This window comes from Cherax quadricarinatus, chromosome 43 (assembly GCF_038502225.1).
Source record: "Cherax quadricarinatus isolate ZL_2023a chromosome 43, ASM3850222v1, whole genome shotgun sequence".
Lineage (NCBI taxonomy): Eukaryota > Metazoa > Arthropoda > Malacostraca > Decapoda > Parastacidae > Cherax > Cherax quadricarinatus.
In genome coordinates, this window is record NC_091334.1 from 19776277 (window position 1) to 19793699 (window position 17423).

At 37.5% G+C, this 17423-nt stretch overlaps 1 protein-coding gene and 3 long non-coding RNA genes across 6 annotated transcripts in view; 2 read left to right on the top strand and 2 right to left on the bottom strand.

The window, feature by feature from the left end:
- Positions 1 to 6738, top strand: part of LOC138853924 (uncharacterized) — a 217418-nt gene extending 210680 nt beyond the window's left edge. Inside the window, exon 4 of the long non-coding RNA XR_011393115.1 lies at positions 6719 to 6738. This is a non-coding gene — a long non-coding RNA (uncharacterized lncRNA). The remainder of the gene's footprint in view (positions 1 to 6718) is intronic.
- On the bottom strand, positions 5082 to 6739 carry LOC128694329 (uncharacterized). The gene is made up of 2 exons (XR_008407837.1): positions 5640 to 6739; positions 5082 to 5448 (listed from the first exon to the last, which is right to left on the bottom strand). It is a non-coding gene; the product is annotated as an uncharacterized lncRNA (long non-coding RNA).
- A 306-nt stretch (positions 6740 to 7045) lies between these two features.
- LOC138853923 (uncharacterized) lies at positions 7046 to 8847 on the top strand. Its single transcript, XR_011393114.1, has 2 exons — positions 7046 to 7244; positions 8024 to 8847. It is a non-coding gene; the product is annotated as an uncharacterized lncRNA (long non-coding RNA).
- Positions 8848 to 10755: 1908 nt separating this feature from the next.
- spir (spire type actin nucleation factor) overlaps positions 10756 to 17423 on the bottom strand; it is a 481192-nt gene continuing 474524 nt past the window's right edge. Inside the window, exons 16-18 of one of the 3 annotated variants that reach the window (XM_070093645.1) lie at positions 14525 to 14611; positions 13038 to 13109; positions 10756 to 12137 (exon numbers count right to left, since the gene is read on the bottom strand). In XM_070093645.1, the coding sequence (XP_069949746.1) occupies positions 11933 to 12137; positions 13038 to 13109; positions 14525 to 14611 (364 nt within the window). In that variant the 3' untranslated portion in view covers positions 10756 to 11932. The remainder of the gene's footprint in view (positions 12138 to 13037; positions 13110 to 14524; positions 14612 to 17423) is intronic. The other 2 variants (XM_070093646.1, XM_070093647.1) reach the window with 2 other exon arrangements.

Below are 17423 nucleotides of genomic sequence, written 5' to 3' on the forward strand. Positions count from 1 at the left end.
GAGTCCCTGAGAAATACGGACCAGATGATTGCCAATTTCATTGGCAACATCTAGTGGGTTTGCTATATCAACACCGGCAACCCGCAGAACAGGAGCCGGGTCAGGAGAATATTTACCACTCAGTTTTTGTACTTTTTTCCAGACTGCACTCACAGAGGAAGCAGAGGTGATGGTGGAGACAATCTCGCCAGCAAGTGCGTTTAGCGTCACGGATGACACGGCAAGCGATCGCACGCTTCTGCTTAAAATCAAGAATTCTCTCTGTGGTTCTATTGTACCGGTACCTGTCCCATGCAGCGCGTTTCAAACGTACTGCACGAGCACAAGCAGGAGACCAAGGCATGCATTTCTGAGAATGCCTGCCCGAAGTTTGGGGTATAGAATGAGAAGCTGCGGTTAAAACGGAGGACGAGAAGAGGTGTAAAAGCTCATCGATGGAGGACGAAGAAGGAACCTCTCTAAAAACAGTTAAGTGTGAGTAAAGGTTCCAATTTGCCTGATCAAATTGCCAGCGTGGGGTGCGAAGAGGTGGTGAATATGAAGGGGAAGTAAGAATGATTGGGAAATGATCGCTGTCATGTAAGTCCGGAAGAACAGACCAAGTGAAGTCTAATGCGGCGGAGGAAGAGCAGACTGAGAGATCGATGCAAGAGTGTGTGTGAGTCCGAGGATCAAAATGGGTGTGAGTACCTGTATTTAAAACATGGAGGGGGTGGGTGGCAAGAAAAGCCTCTAACTGAATGCCACGGGAATCACAGTGAGACCCCCCCCAGAGGAAATGGTGGGCATTAAAATCACCAAGTAACAGAACCGGTGGTGGTAATGATGAAACAAGAAAGGCAATATCCGGAATAGATAATGCCCGAGAAGGAGAGAGATATAAAGAACAGAGCATATACCACCTATGCAAGTGGATACGGGCTGCTGTGTAATGCAGCGAAGTACGAACAAATAGCTGATGGTACGGAATATCAGTGCGCAGAAGAAGGGCACTTTCATTAAAGGTCCCATCAGGAAAAGGATCTGAAGAATACAATAAATCATAGCCTGAGATGGGAGAGATAACAGCAGAGTGTAATTTTGGTTCCTGTAAGCAAACACCAACAAGGGAAAACTGGGAGAGTAACATCTGAAGCTCACCCCGATTACCCCTGAGGCCGCGTATATTCCACTGTAAATAGGCCATGATTGGCAATGATAAAGATACCTGAAATCCGCAGGTAAGGGTTCCTACGGACTAGAGGGGTTAGAAAAGTCCACATGCGGAGGCAGTGGAAAACGTTCAAGCAGCGAAGGAACGGTGCGCTGTGAAGAAAGGAGTTGCGCAGATGGAGTAGAGGAGAGAGAAGGAGCGGAGGGTGGATCAGTGTCCATTGATGGTTTGGTCTCTGCAATATATTCAGAGATTGCTTCTAGTGTTTCAGAACTCAGAGACGTCGTATGGGAGACAATATTGGAAATGGTAGGGGGAGGATGAGTAAAGATTGGAACTGTAATGGACTGTACCAAGGTAGGGGGGGGCGAAAGGGCGGAGGGAACTGGAGAAGCGTGGAAGGGGACAGAAGAGGCAGAAACCTGGGAGGTGGCAGAAGAGGAAGAAACTTGGGAGGGAACAGGGGAGGAAGGTACAGTACGAGGAGGAGGGTGAACCTCTACACTTGTAACAGAGCCAGTGAGAGAGGGAGAACCAGGTACAGAGACAGGGAAGGGAAAATGAGGAGGTGGAAGATGGGTAGGAGGTGTTAACGGACCTTTTTTTTGACTTTCGAGAAGTAGAGGGACGATTGGGAGGAGGTGTCATACGAGATCTCGTCGCTACTGAGGCTTGTGAGAGAGAACACAAAGAAGGGAGATCAGACTGAGACGTTGAAGTAGGGACGTCTGAGCTGAGGACAGCAAAAGAATTAGCTACAGGAGTGACTATGGGAGAGGTAACCACAGAGGTGGGTGCAGAAGATGGGATACCAGAAGTGGGGGGACGTTTTGAAACACGGGAATAAGAAACACGAGGTAGTCTCCCTTGGAGGCGGAGATGAGAAACTGCCAAATAAACAATATAAATAACATAAAAACATGTTAAAATAATCCAGAATGAATAATATTTGGCATAATACTGAGCAGTTCGATGGAGGTATGAAGAGGATATGGGATACAAGTACCATTCTCCTATCCCTGTCTTGGGGCTTATATTAGAGAAAACAGAGTATAGCACATGGCTAACTGTGATATACACCTGAACTGCACTATATAACAAACAAAAAGCTATTTTCTCTACATAGATTATCACACATAGCAGGATGTGTGTAGAGAACTTAGGATGACCCAAAAAAGTCAGACAAAGTGGCTTATTTTTAGTACCTGGCTTGGGCTACCCATATATAATTTTTGGTAAATATTCAATTCTCAACCAGGGTAGAAACATTAGGTGTGTTTCTTTACACCTGTTGTCTATGTTCACCCATCAGTAAATGGGTACCTGGGTGTTAGTGGACTAGTGTGGGTCTTATCCTGGGACACTGACCTAATTTGCCTGAAATGCTTAGCATAACAAGGGGCTTTCTATATAGTAGTATGTCAGTGTTGTCAGCTAGGCATGTATACCATGTGCATGTACTTGTAGTAAATAAAGACATTATTATTATTATTATATTTTTTCTCTCAGTTGTTTGTTGGGCTATCTTATTAAAACTTGGGCAATGTATGATGGAAAGATGCTTCGTAACATACACCAAAAATGAAAGAAATTAGACCATAAATAACAAGAGTTTACTTCTCATTCATTAGTGGCCCCATAGCAGTATATTTTTATATGGTTTTTATGGTTGTAATATAGTTTTTTGGTCTCATTTGATAGAATGGAAGATATATTACAGAAATAGATATGATTTTGATTGGTTTCATGACGAAAAGTACCTTGAAATTGAGCTCAAAGTAGCGGAAATGTTCGATTTTTGCCGATGTTCAATGAACTTTGTGTAAGTCAAGTTGGTTAATTTTATTAAGTGTATTCTAACCTAACCACTGTGTAATCCGGCACACTACAGGTCCCAGTGATGCCGGATTTGTGATGGCAAACCTGTATACATATACAGTGGACCCCCGCATACCGGACGCATCGCATACCGTACAATCCGCATACCGGACGCTTTGATCGCAAAAATTTTGCCTCACATACCGCCCAAAAACCCGCTCACCACCCTTCATCCGAGAGGCGTCCAATGTGCGGCCTGAGCCACGCTCACATGTTCCGCCAGTGGCATTGTTTACCAGCCAGCCTCCGCGGTAACATCCAAGCATACAATCGGAACATTTCGTATTATTACAGTGTTTTTGGTGATTTTTTCTGGAAAATAAGTGACCATGGGCCCCAAGAAAGCTTCTAGTGCCAACCCTACATCAATAAGGGTGAGAATTACTATGGAGATGAAGAAAAAGATCATTGATAAGTATGAAAGTGGAGTGCGTGTCTCCGAGCTGGCCAGGTTGTATAATAAACCCCAATCAACCATCGCTACTATTGGTGGTACAGCTGCTGCTGTAGCATCGTCTGCTGCTGCTGTAGCATCGTCTGCTGCTGCTGTAGCATCGTCTGTTGCTGCTGTACCATCGTCTGTTGCTGCTGTACCACCGTCAGCTGCTGCTGCTGCTGTAGCATCGTCTGCTGCTGCTGTAACATCGTCAGTTGCTGCTGTAGCATCGTCTGTTGCTGCTGTACCACCGTCAGCTGCTGCTGCTGCTGTAGCATCGTCTGCTGCTGCTGTAGCATCGTCTGTTGCTGCTGTACCACCGTCAGCTGCTGCTGCTGCTGTAGCATCGTCTGCTGCTGCTGTAACATCGTCAGTTGCTGCTGTAGCATCGTCTGCTGCTGCTGTAGCATCGTCTGTTGCTGCTGTACCACCGTTGTTGGTGTGGCTTATTGAGAATACCAAGAAACAATTAACCCCAGAGGATTTGCCACCCAGGATAACCCAAAAAAGTCAGTGTCGTCGAAGACTGTCTAACTTATTTCCATTGGGGTCCTTAATCTTGTCTCCCAGGATGCAACCCACACCAGTCGACTAACACCCAGGTGAACAGGGAAAATGCCTGGAACTAGTGCTCATATTGGTGAATTTAGAGCCAGCAAAGGTTGGTTTGAGAGATTTAAGAATCGTAGTGGCATACACAGTGTGATAATGCCTGTTCTGGAAGAAAATACCAAACAGGACCTACAGTACTCAGGAGGAAAAGGCACTCCCAGGACACAGTGTCTCATCAGTCATTGCTGCATCTTCAATAAAGGTAAGTGTCATTTATTCTTCATTTAGTAGAGTAGTACATGCACAATATATATTGTGCATGTACTACTCTACTATTGTGCATGTATCCTTCTCTTTGTGTGTAGGAAAATGTATATTTCATGTGGTAAAAAATTTTTTTTCATACTTTTGGGTGTCTTGCACGGATTAATTTGATTTCCATTATTTCTTATGGGGAAAATTCATTCGCATACCGAACATTTCGCATAACAGCCAGCCCTCTTGCACGGATTAAGGTCGCTATGCGGTGGTCCACTGTATAAAACATGAAATAACTTTAAAATACTTAAAATTTTGGAAAGTTTCCAGACAATGGAGAGATGCGGTGCTCATGGAGAATGTAAAGAAACTGGGTGGGGCGCAGTGACTGTATTAGAAAGTTGAGGGGGGGGGGGAGAACCGTATAGCGAGTTTCATCATAATTTGAAATGTCCGTATTAACGGAACGCCGTAAAGCGGGACCCTACTGTACCTCTACAATTTTACAGATTTTCTTACAAATTCCCATTTCCTATAGCAGTGCTTTCCTTAGACCTTTTATATTACACTTGTGTGTTTTATGTGATTATAATTATAAAAAAGTATTATTATAAAACCTTTTAAGTCCATATGGATCATTCAGCACTGCCTAAAAAAAATATATGGCATTATACAAGAAAGACTTAAAATACACATGAATGGTCTAAGGAAAGTGCTGGCTAAGAATTTTTTATCTATAATTTCAGAAGACTTTTTCTTTAAATCATTTCATATAAACAAAGGATGTGAAATGTTACACACAGCTGATGACATAACACTTTATTTATTATGCTTAAATTCCAAACCGATCTATGTATTTACAATGACTATTTTCACGATATACTTTGTACATTGGGAATCTGGAACAGATGCAAAAAAAGTGAACATTGAGAAAGCAAGATAACAGCAACCATCTGACTACAAAGAAATTCTCTTTTCCACAGTATGTCAACATAAATTATTATAGTTTTAAATACTGTTTTTTATTAAGAAAGTGAATCATTACTAAATTGTAGTGTTCTTTGCTTCAGATTCACTAAAATCTATTATTAGAAGGCAACAGGTTGACACGTGACAGATTTAAATAGAAAAAGAAAATCACAGGATATGATCATTAGTTGAATCTAAAGACCTTGTGTGTGTGTGTGGATCCCCTCAAGGAAGGTTCCTTGATGTTGGTGAGGGGCTCTTGATTTAGGGAATTGGATCTGTGCTCCAGTTCCCCGAATTAAGCCTGAATGCCTTCCACATCCCCCCCCCCCCAGGCACTGTATAATCCTCCGGGTTTAGCGCTTCCCCCTTGATTATAATAATAATAAAGACCTTGTGACTGAAGATTTGACATTTACACTCCTCTCCACACTGTACCTCTCACTCTCTCTACATTGTACTCCATAATACACATTCATCTGTCCACTCTCTAGCCACACTGTGCTTGTCTCAGTTATAGTCCTATCTATACTACATATATACACTACATGGTCTTTTTTTGTGCAACTAAATCATTAAATAAATATCTTTAAAAAAAAAAAAAAAAAAATACAAAAATATAAGACAAGTAAAACTTGTTTCAATGCTACTATTTTTTCATCCTACAGTTTAGTGTCCTGGTGTTAATTGCTAGATTCTGGATTTTGTGTTGTAAGTGTGTATTTGTAACTATAGCAGATTTATCATCACTGATAGCAAATGTACAGTACATTATTCTCCACATTTATATCATTTTAAATGTGTCAGAAGAATTAGGTAACGGGAATTAGTCAAGTTTCGGAGTTAATTGATGTACAGTGACCTTAAAAATTAAGTCAACAGGATTCTCTCTCAGTCATACCTGGACTTGACAAAACCAAGATGAACTGACATATTTTATGGTTTTCATTAAGTTGTAGTGACTTATAAAGATTTGAGAGATGCTGTATATCAGTACCCCTCAAGGAAGGTTCCTTGATGTTGGTGAGGGGCTCTTGATTTAGGGAATTGGATCTGTGCTCCAGTTCCCCAAATTAAGCCTGAATGCCTTCCACATCCCCCCCCCAGGCGCTGTATAATCCTCCGGGTTTAGCGCTTCCCCCTTGATTGTAATAATAATAATAATGTATATCAGTAGCTTGTAAACATATTATAATGCTTATGCAAGTTGCAAATAATTTAATTCAGATACTTAAATTTAGTTTAGGTTTCATAAGCTACTATAAAACCAGTTGCATTGGCAATGCATTTATAACTTCTCTCTTTTTAGTGGATGGAAAAAATACTGCAGTGCAAGTTACTAAAATTTACTTGATACAGCTAATAAAACTTTTATAGTTTTCAGGGTAGTAGCTCGAGTCTGTACAGTGATACTCCACATAGTCATTTTTTCTGTTCAAGAACCTGCTCTTAAAAAAACTATGGTGTTTCAGTCTGTCCTGGACAATTGTCATGTCACATTATTATTATAATCAAGGGGGAAGCGCTAAACCCGGAGGATTATACAGCGCCTGGGGGGGGGGGATGTGGAAGGCATTCAGGCTTAATTCGGGGAACAGGAGCACAGATCCAATTCCCTAAATCAAGAGCCCCTCACCAACAACAAGGAACCTTCCTTGAGGGGTGTCATGTCACAACTGAAGCAAGAAGAGTAGAGAAAGTCGGAAGAAACTACAGGTGGTGACAGGGAAGCAAGGAGTTGTGGTGGTAGAATTAGCAGCAATAGTAGTGTGTGTGGTGGTAGTAGTAGTACATAAGAGCAAAAGAACAGAGGAGCACTGCAGATCTGCTGACCCATGCTAGGCAAGACTGATGAAGTAAAGAAAGTGAATTACATTTCAAGGCAGTGGAGATTCTCGGCATGTCCCCAGTGAGGTAGAAAAGAACTGCGGCAGGCCAACTAGTCCAAGCTAATAAAGAAAAAGGAAAGCCAGAAGAAAAGGAGATGTAGCAGCAAAGGTCAGGTTGTCACTAATGTTTTGGACAATATACTGAGGAAGGTAAGCATCTATAGAAAAGTTTTGTTTAAGGGCTGATTTGACAAGACATTCTCAAAGGTTAAAAGGATAGATAGTTTTAGTACAGAACTAGCTAATAGGATGGCTGTGATCTTTGACATGACAGAAAAGAGCATTGTTAATAATGACAAGGCAAACCCTTTTAAATCTGTCAGAGGAGGAGTGTCCAGTTTTACCAAAGTATTGTTGAGGATAAGAGGAGCAGGAAATGGAGCTGACACCAGAAGCATCAATGACAGAAGTATGAACAAAATTACTGCTAATGGTATTACTTTGACAAAAAAAAAAATTGTTTGATATCAAGAGGACAGAGGTGGTGGTTAAGATTTATGAAGATGGGAAATGTAAGGAAAGCCATGGGCTTTCTTCTATCCCAAACTCCTGTAAGATCTGTTCTTTGCCTTCCCTACACTTCTAATCTTCAAAATCTTAATATCCTCTATATATCAAACTTGATTTTCATTAACTAATACCCTTCACAGAAACCTTGTTCATACTTTTGTAAAACTGGCCACTCCCTTTCTCACAGACTTAAGGAGCACAAAAGTGTTCACCTAGCCAACAATGCTCTTTTCTGTCATGTCAGAGTTCATGACTCTCCCTGAGGACCATATAATACACAATTTTCCTGTAGATGCTTACCTTCCTCAACATACTATCAACAGCTCTAATCTTCAGAACACTCAATCTGACCTTACTTTCCTCTGTTTCCTTTTTCAGCCTTAGGCCAGTTGGCCTACTGCAGTTCTCTGCCTCCTGGGTGACAGGTATTAATGTGCTGAGATACTACTACAATCACCACTGCCTTCAAATGTAATTACTAGTTTTATCTAGCATGGACCAGTTGAGCTTGTGTCATGCTCTTCTTTTGTTCACTACTACTCACCATTACTTTTATTAATGCTACCTCTACTACTACCATTTCCTGCCCTTTCTTGTAGTGTCAATTGTAACTTAATGGTACAGGATGGGCTAAAACATTAAGGTTCCTTTAAGTGTGGATTTTTTAATGATCTTTATTGAGACTGTTTTTTTTTTCCTCTATTTTTTAGTCTGGGACTCAGAGGTTGAATATAAGCTTGTACATACTAAAATATTTCTGCCAAGCTCTGAGAGACTCGAGTTCAATAGTATTAAATGTACAGTGTTTTCCACATTTTATATCACCCAGCCCCTCAAGGAAGGCTCCTTGACGCTGGTGAGGGGCTCTTGATCTAGGGAATTGGATCTGTGCTCCAGTTCCCTGAATTAAGCCTGAATGCCTTCCATCCCCCCATAGGCGCTGTATAATCCTACGGGTTTAGTGCTTCCCCCTTGATTATAATAATAATAATAATATATCACCCAGACCAGTTTTTTTTTTTTATGACTAACATTATTGTTACAATATAAAATTTGTATTACACTTACAGCTGTTATCCATATTCCAGAAGCTATGCATTATATCAAAGTCATCAGGCTTGCTGAAATTTAAATATTAGGTACTTAATAAACAAGAAAATGCAAATTGTAATTACTCTACAAATAAATGACTTACAAAATTATCATTCCAACACTAATTACCCCCTCAAACTGCCATCACAGTGATTATTATTATTATAATCAAAAAGAAGCGCTAAGCCACAAGGACTATACAGCGCCATCACAGTGAACGTACATTTGTTTTAACAAGTGTAATCTGTAGATTACAGACTGTATTACTGTCATACTTGAGATAAAGGACCCTGAAGGGAGGTTCCTTAATGCCAGTGATTCTTGATCAAAGGCATTGAACACAACTTCCCTTTCCCCCGAATCAAACCAGATTACCTTCCATTTCCCAAGGTGCCATATGGCCCTTACTAGTTTAATGCTCTTCCCTACCCATGAATGCATTTATAATGCAACAAAGGAGGTATGACTGTTCATAATACAGGTACATTGTACCAATGACAACATATTGTGTTCTTCAAGCCTTAATGCTGGTGAGGGGGTTCAAGGAACTGAAATTTGTCTTCCCTTGAATCAGGTCTGATTACCTCCAATTTCTCCAGCATTGTATAATCCTAGAGGTTTAATGCTCCCCTCCATGAATGCAGTAATTATATTTAGAGGGAAGCACTAAACCTGTAGGAGTCATACAGCACCTGGGAAATGGGAGGCAATCTGGTTCAATCCAATGAAAGGGAGACAAAGCAAATTCCTTGAACTAACAACCCCTCCTCTGGGGGCATGAATAACATCAGGGAACCTCCCTTGAGGAAATGAATGTAGTAGTAATAAACATCAGGGAAGCTCCCTTGAGGGAATAACTGCAGTAATATGGCTGTTGCCAAAAAATTAATTTGTGCTGAAGACAATAGATGCAACTTGGCAACTAAACAAACAGTCCGTATTTGAAGTCTTCGGTAACACTGCAGTAGAGGGGGTAAAAAAAAAACTGCTAGTCCTGAGAACACAAATCAAAAAGCAAACATACCTATAATAATGGGATGTACAGTAATAAAGGTGAAGGGGCAAGTATAATGATGGTAAACATAAATCTTAATGATGACAGATGTGCAAATATCAAGATACAGTTGATAAGAGGTGCAAGTATCAAGATAGTGATAGAGGCACAGGTATCAGAATGGTGACAAACATAAATATATCAAAGTGTTGCTTGCTAAACACCTCAAAACTAAAGTTCACATTGAAACATTTAGCCAAAATGTCTAGTTATAAAATTTTATTGACAAATCACTGGAGAATGAAAATGCAACTCCTTAACGTTTGCACATTCTTATCTAATAACAAAATGAAAAGTATTTACAAGTCAAAAATATATATGTATGTATACTATGTACAATAATGGAGATAAATTAATCCAAATCATAGGCTTACATGACAGATTAAAGGCAAATGACAGCTCACACACACAATGTCTACTTCTATAATTTGGCTTTGCCAAGTCAACAGTAGACCTTAACTAATCTGTCATTTACAAATATAATTTGGAATGTAATTGGCTGCATTTCACAAAAGAATTATGCAATACATTTGTAATACCACATTTAAATTTTCTATATAATTATAATGTATCTTGACTTCAATATGAAGTCAATATTAGTTACTACTGTACATGTGAAGGACAACCCGAACTGACCTTCCTGGCTCATTGTTACCGTTTTCTCATCTGCAGGTCTGTGTGACCCATGCACGTTGGTGCACATTTCTGAATAACAACATTTGCTCATCACAATTAATCGGTTTACATTAAATTATTAATCCACATAGTAAAATACCTACAGATGATAGGGTGGAACTGGGATTAATTTTGTATTACTGTACATAAGGACAAAGAAAATATTCACAAAAGTGGGCAATCCTTTTCAAAATCATAACATACTGTAACCACCAGATGAATCTATCTAAATTTATACAATTAAAATATATAAAAATATATAATGCAATGGGATCATTAAATAGAGCAGATAGTCAAATTAATCCCAAGCATAAACTCCAGTTATGAAATAAAAGCTTAATTTCATATAGTACCAAATCCAATTTTCAGAATCATTTAAATATGAGTGAATTTCATGAAAAAATAGTATTGTGTTAAATATGCCTTATTTTGTTAGGTGCTGTACACAAAAAAAATATTAATATGTAAACCTGGCAAAATTTCTTTTAAATATTTGCACCATTAACCATATCTCAGTAGCATCCAGCCAAGAGGTGACATCCAATATATGCACCATTAAGACATTTTTAAGTAGCATACAATCAAGAATTTCAAATATATGCACCATTAAGATATTTCTCGGTATCATACAATCAAGAGCTTAATGTGCACCATTATACACCGCTGAGCAGCAAGCAGATAATCAAGAGGTGACATCAACACCAAACCCCCAAACTATTCTTCAACATACTCTACTGTCTGAGTATCCATTTATCAGGAGAAAATGAAGTTCTTACAATACATATATTATTACAGTTTAGTTTCTTGAAATATGAATAATTCAGAGATCTCTGATAAGTATGCTCAGACTACATTTGGCAACCACATACAAATATTTTTGTCAGAGATGATACTGCAATAAGTATTCACACTAATACTCTGTTCTGGCAAGAATGCAGAAAAAAACTATTTTTAAATATCCGAATAACTTCAAAATTGCACAGAAGCTACTGTGATATTTTAAGTAACTGCATAATGAGAGGTTATTGAAAAAGTAATCTCAATTACCAGTACACAAAGATCATACAACATTGTTTAAGAGGTAACAGAGTATGAGTAAGGTAATGAAGGATACTACTGAGCATGCTGGATATTCTTGTATACAGGGTTGTGGGTACTAAAACTGTATTAGAACTGATTATATTATTCTCTATAAGTTATTTATTTCAGTTTTAAAACAGCAGAGTACTGCAGGCAAAATATTTAGGGGTTAATGATAGGCTGAGTCTCCATAACAGACTAGTTAGGATTATAGCCACATTCAAACTATATAACATAGAAGATAATGGCTCAGTACTAAGCACATATAGAGAAAATTTTAAATCAAGGTATTACAGGAACCTTCATAATTGAAAAAGTTTTGATGTAAATAGTGCCATAATGACAATACTGTAATAAAACATTACCAGCAAAAGGACCAATATCCCTTAGTGGTATACAGGGTTAAGGTTAAGATGTAGATGATGACGAGGTGACTCGTGTAGAGCTGATCCACTCATTTGTTGCTCTCGCCGCACTTTGATGGATGCCAGGATGTGCAGTACCATGGCTTTACAGTCTCCACACACAGACATTAGCTCTCCACGCAGATGCTCCTCAACCTGTGTTGTCCGAGATCGCTGCTTCTGTTTCCTGTTGTTGAAAATTCTCATTTTAGACTATGTTAATTATATATGTAAACATCACTGGTTGAACTGTCATATATTCTCCCAAAAATCTGTACCACAAAGAATAACACAATTAAGACATTTATATTTAATGTTTTCTTTCTAGACCTAAACATTTCTTTTATATTTTGTTTTAACTTAAGAATAATACACACACACACAGACCAGTGTCTCTAATGAATGTAACAAGTTACTGGATTCCTCACAGAGTACCAGCATGAATTCCTGAATGGATCATCATGCCTTATTAAGCTTTTAAGAAATGTGTGAAAACTAGGCACCTTTATCTATCATTATTATTTATAATTTGCATCCTATACATTGTTTAACCATCAGAACTTTACCTGTAATTAATATAAAAATCTCACGAGACCAGGAGTTGTTAACCAGGGAAGGAGAGAGGCAGTAATTTCCAGGGAAAGCATTTGTGATTTGCTCCTTAAAATACACTTTACTGAGTAGTTAAAATAATAAAGTTAAGAATGAAAACTAGTACAGTATCTTAATTTTCCTATTTAAATAAAAAGGATTTTTTATTTTTTTACATTTAGAATTTTATATGAAGGAGGGAGTGGAGATGAGCACCAACTGTGATAGGAAGTGTGACTGAGAATAAGTTAAAACCTCTGCACAATACAGTGGACCCCCGCATAACGATTACCTCCGAATGCGACCAATTATGTAAGTGTATTTATGTAAGTGCGTTTGTACGTGTATGTTTGGGGGTCTGAAATGGACTAATCTACTTCACAATATTCCTTATTGGAACAAATTCGGTCAGTACTGGCACCTGAACATACTTCTGGAGTGAAAAAATATCGTTAACCGGGGGTCCACTGTATTATATATGATATGCACAACTTACTCCTCCATTAGTCGCTGTTGCACAGTACGGCACTCGATAACTGACAGGGTGTTGGCACGTCCCAGCTTGGGCCTTACAGAGGTAGATATATCATGCAAAGCTTAATACAGATAGAGCATGCAGGATATACTAACTTTTTGTTGCTAAAAAGAAAATAAAACAGTAACATGCAGAGAACAAAGAATATATGGTATGTATATAAGCAGTATACAAAGCTATACCATCAGTTTGAAGCAAAGCTTACTTTGGCAACCTCTTTACATTAATAGTTATAGAATCAAGACCATTATTATTCACAATTAACTCACAATTTCAAGAGGAAACTTTAGACAATAATTTTTGGTACATTATGAACGGTTACCTGATAACAACTTGTTGTTCCAGCACGGGCTGAAATGTTTTCTAAACTTTCCTCACAGAATTGTGAACTATTTATGAATTGTTCCAGTCATGGTATTTTGACTATTTACTCTATATTATTATAATATACATGAAGCAATAATGCAGACAAGGTTTTTTTTTAACACATTGGTTATCCCCCACCAACACACTACACCCACAAAAAAAAAAGACATGAATTGCAATTATAAATGTACATACATATGTACATGGACAAAGATCATATATCTTAGTGAATGACCAACAAAGTACAATATTATTACATCTTAATATTGAATCACTTCCTAAGCTTATCTGCCCAAGTACTCTGCAATAATGTTATGAACACACTTTAAATTTATCTAAGAATTTTAACATAAATTTTAATAGTAATACAGTAATCCCTTCACATTTACATGGGGTAAGTTCTAAGATGTCCCAGCAAATCCTGAAACCACGAATACTAATAATTGCTCTCGGTGTAGTGTAAATAATTTTTTTTTCTGATTATGTCTCATTGTGAGATCAGATTTCTTTAAATATTACTTCACCCTCATTAGTATTGACATTTACTTATTAAAGAGTATATTTAAGGGTAAATAATTTTTAAAATCTACATAGGTAGGAATCCACTGAGTACAGTTTCAAAATTATTCTCTGCTTAATTTTCAATTTGGGGAATTAGGCCAAGCTAAAAAAAATTTATGAATCTACCGCACAAGTATCAACAACCTATATACAAAAGTGTACCAAATATGAAGCAAGCAATCAGGCATATTGAGACAGGAAAAAAACACAAGTGACTCAATTTGAGAACTATTATACAAAATACTGTATTAAATAAATTAATTTTTTCCTTCATGTGTTTGCATTTCACAACAAAAGGCAATACTCTCTTAGCAGCAAATGTAGGAAATATTCACAGACAATCCACAAGAAAAAAACATAAAATTGTAGAAATTTGAAAGTATAGAACTTAAATGCATTAAGGGATTACTGTATTTCATATGCACCGAATAAGTTTGTGATTTTCATGACTATCATTAATGTAATTTCAACTCTAATTGAAAAATAGGGTGTCAAAAGAAATACTGTACACATTGACTAACTTGACATATGGTAAGGAGCGACGACTTTTACCCTCCAGGATACCAATTGTCTTTGCCCGTTGTACGTGACGGTTCCTAAGAAGGCGTCTAGGACAAACGTGCATATATATTAAGCATTGCACCAGGCACACATTTACATGCAAACATACACATTGTAGCAGGTACATACTTACATGCAAACAAATATTGTAGCAGGCACATATTTACATGCAAACAAATATTTAATCAGACAGTTACATGAAAAGCAAACATTATTGCATGAAGCAGAGATACAACAATCTTAATACAAAAAGGCAGAGCATATAGCCTCTTGGTTACGTTCCTGAAAAATCAGCGCATAATGTAAGAACTGCATCACACAAAGTGAAAAACGTAAGAGAAAAACAGGAGTACATTTCAAACACCTCCAAATATGCCAAAAACTTCATTTTTCTATTGTACTTCCTTTACATTATGGTAGTACTTTTTTGTTAACACGAAAGAGAGTGGAGAGGGTTGATGTGGGTTTTATTAAACTGAGGTGGATGGTTCACATCTGCACACTTCTGGCAAAACAGCTATTGAATAAATGACCATGAATGCATTTACTTTTTGGGTTCACCCTACCTTGTGAGAGATGGATGGTGTATAAAGACAATATTGTGTGATTACTTATTTGTGATTACAGTGCTCACTTGTAGTTACAGGAACAGATCTATACTTGTGGTAAATCATTAAACGATCTTATGTACGTATTTTCAAACTTTTTCAGTGGTTGTAGTACTTAATAAGTCTTCTTGAGACCCACATTATCTTTTCTGCACCACTTTTATTTGCAATCTTAAATGTGAACTCTTGTTTTCTGTACATTAGAACTAATTTTTTAACAGTGGTCTTTTCCAAGGTAGGGTGACCCAACAATGACAATTCTCATTGCAACTCATTCAATCACTTCCTTGCCAGAAGAGCTCCGACATTACAGTTACTATGACTCTCCAGCTAATCACATCCTTTCTTCTGTTATAAATTCATTGTAAATAACATTAAACAATAAATTTAAACAAATATATTCCAGATGTGTTACTGTATAAACAAAATAGTTGTTCTTTTTCTTTCTCATTCATCTTCATTGCTTTTGTGGCAGTTTTCACATATTCTTTTATTTTTAATTCCTCCACATTTGACAAGTCTTGTTTAATTGCTATATCTTTGATGGAAAAATACACAAATAACCCACACATAGGAGATAAAAGCTTATGAAGACGTTTTGGTCCAATTAACTTAGTGTGACTTTGTAAATGACTCAAGTTGGACTGTAATGTCGTTGTAAGTTTCTCTCTCCTATGTGTGAGTTATGTGTGTTAACTTATTCTTCATTATTGATCTCAGTGTTAATTAAGGATGGGACGATACCAAATTTTTTTATTGACCCTGATAGATTAGTTTTAGGCCAATATTAGTATCAGCTAATTTTGGTACCAATACTGTACCACCAAAACTAGCCAGTATTCACTGATACCAATACTCAGTTTTAGGCCAGTATCCATACCATCCAAATTGACTGATACAAACTGATACTTTGACACATCCCAAGTGTTACTAACATAGGACTGCTGGCTATCTTTTATTTCAGACTCACTATCGATGTGAGATAACCTATTTCTACCAAAACAAGTAGTGATACAGAAGCATGGCCATGTTCAGGGAATCCTGTCTTCATTATTATTTGCGTATGACCTTTCCCCCCACCCCAGGATGTGATCTAAAATAGTCAGCCAACTCTCGGGTACAAACCTATATTTACTAACAGGTGAACGGGGGCAAGAGGTTTGAGGAGAGTTACCTATTTGTCTCACCCTGACAGTGTGTAATTATCTAATTGCTTAATATTTAACTACCTGTAGTTACAAGAATAAAAATTATGCTCCTGGTGCACCATCTTCTGATATAATTGTATCATCCAAGTTTTTAAAATTTCAAATTTTTGGGAGCATACATCATCATATATTTCATTCCAAGGCATCTACTATATATTCTATTGGTAAAGACAATTTTTCCAACGCTCCTACATTGCTTCTTATGCAATTTAACCCTTTGACTGTTTTGGACGTATATACGTATACTCAATAATTCTAGCAGCTTCAAATCAAGCAGGAGAAAGCTGGTAGGCCCACATGTAAGAGAATGGGTCTGAGTGGTCAGTGTGCACTGTATAAAAAAAATCCTGCAGCACACAGTGCATAATGAGAAAAAAAAACTCCGGCTGTGTTTTTTTGATTAAAATGCTGACTTTGAGGTGTATTTTCATATAGTATTTATGGTTGTATTCATTTTCTTGATCTCATTTGATAGAATGGAAAACATATTACAGAAATAGAGATGATTTTGATTACTTTCACGATGAAAATGACCTTGAAATTGAGCTCAAAGTAGTAGAAATGTTCGATTTTTACCAATGTTCAAGGGTAAGCAAATCACACAACATATCCAATACACGTCAATTGGGGAGTCTAATATTCTTTCATTAGTGCACTGATATTATTTATACCACTTTTTACAATAATGCAGTAGTCAGCATAACAGTAAATCTACTATTTTTTTGTGTGAAAAAAAAATCAAAATAGAAAGCAAGAGTAATATAAGAGGGTTACACAAATAACCTGCACATAAAAGAGAGAAGCTTACGACGACGTTTCAGTCCGACTTGTGTATTTGTGTATCGTTCCAGTCACGGTATTGTGCCTTTTTTGTTATTTAATATAAGAGGGGCCTGGAGACATGACTAATGAACAGAGGATATGTTATTTTAGTGCCAAGAATATCTACATTGTTTATTCTGGACCCTATTTTGAAATTAGCATCTTTTTTAATTTGCGTGAAATTGGCCAAATTGCCAATTTCTGACCACTTTACTGGGTAG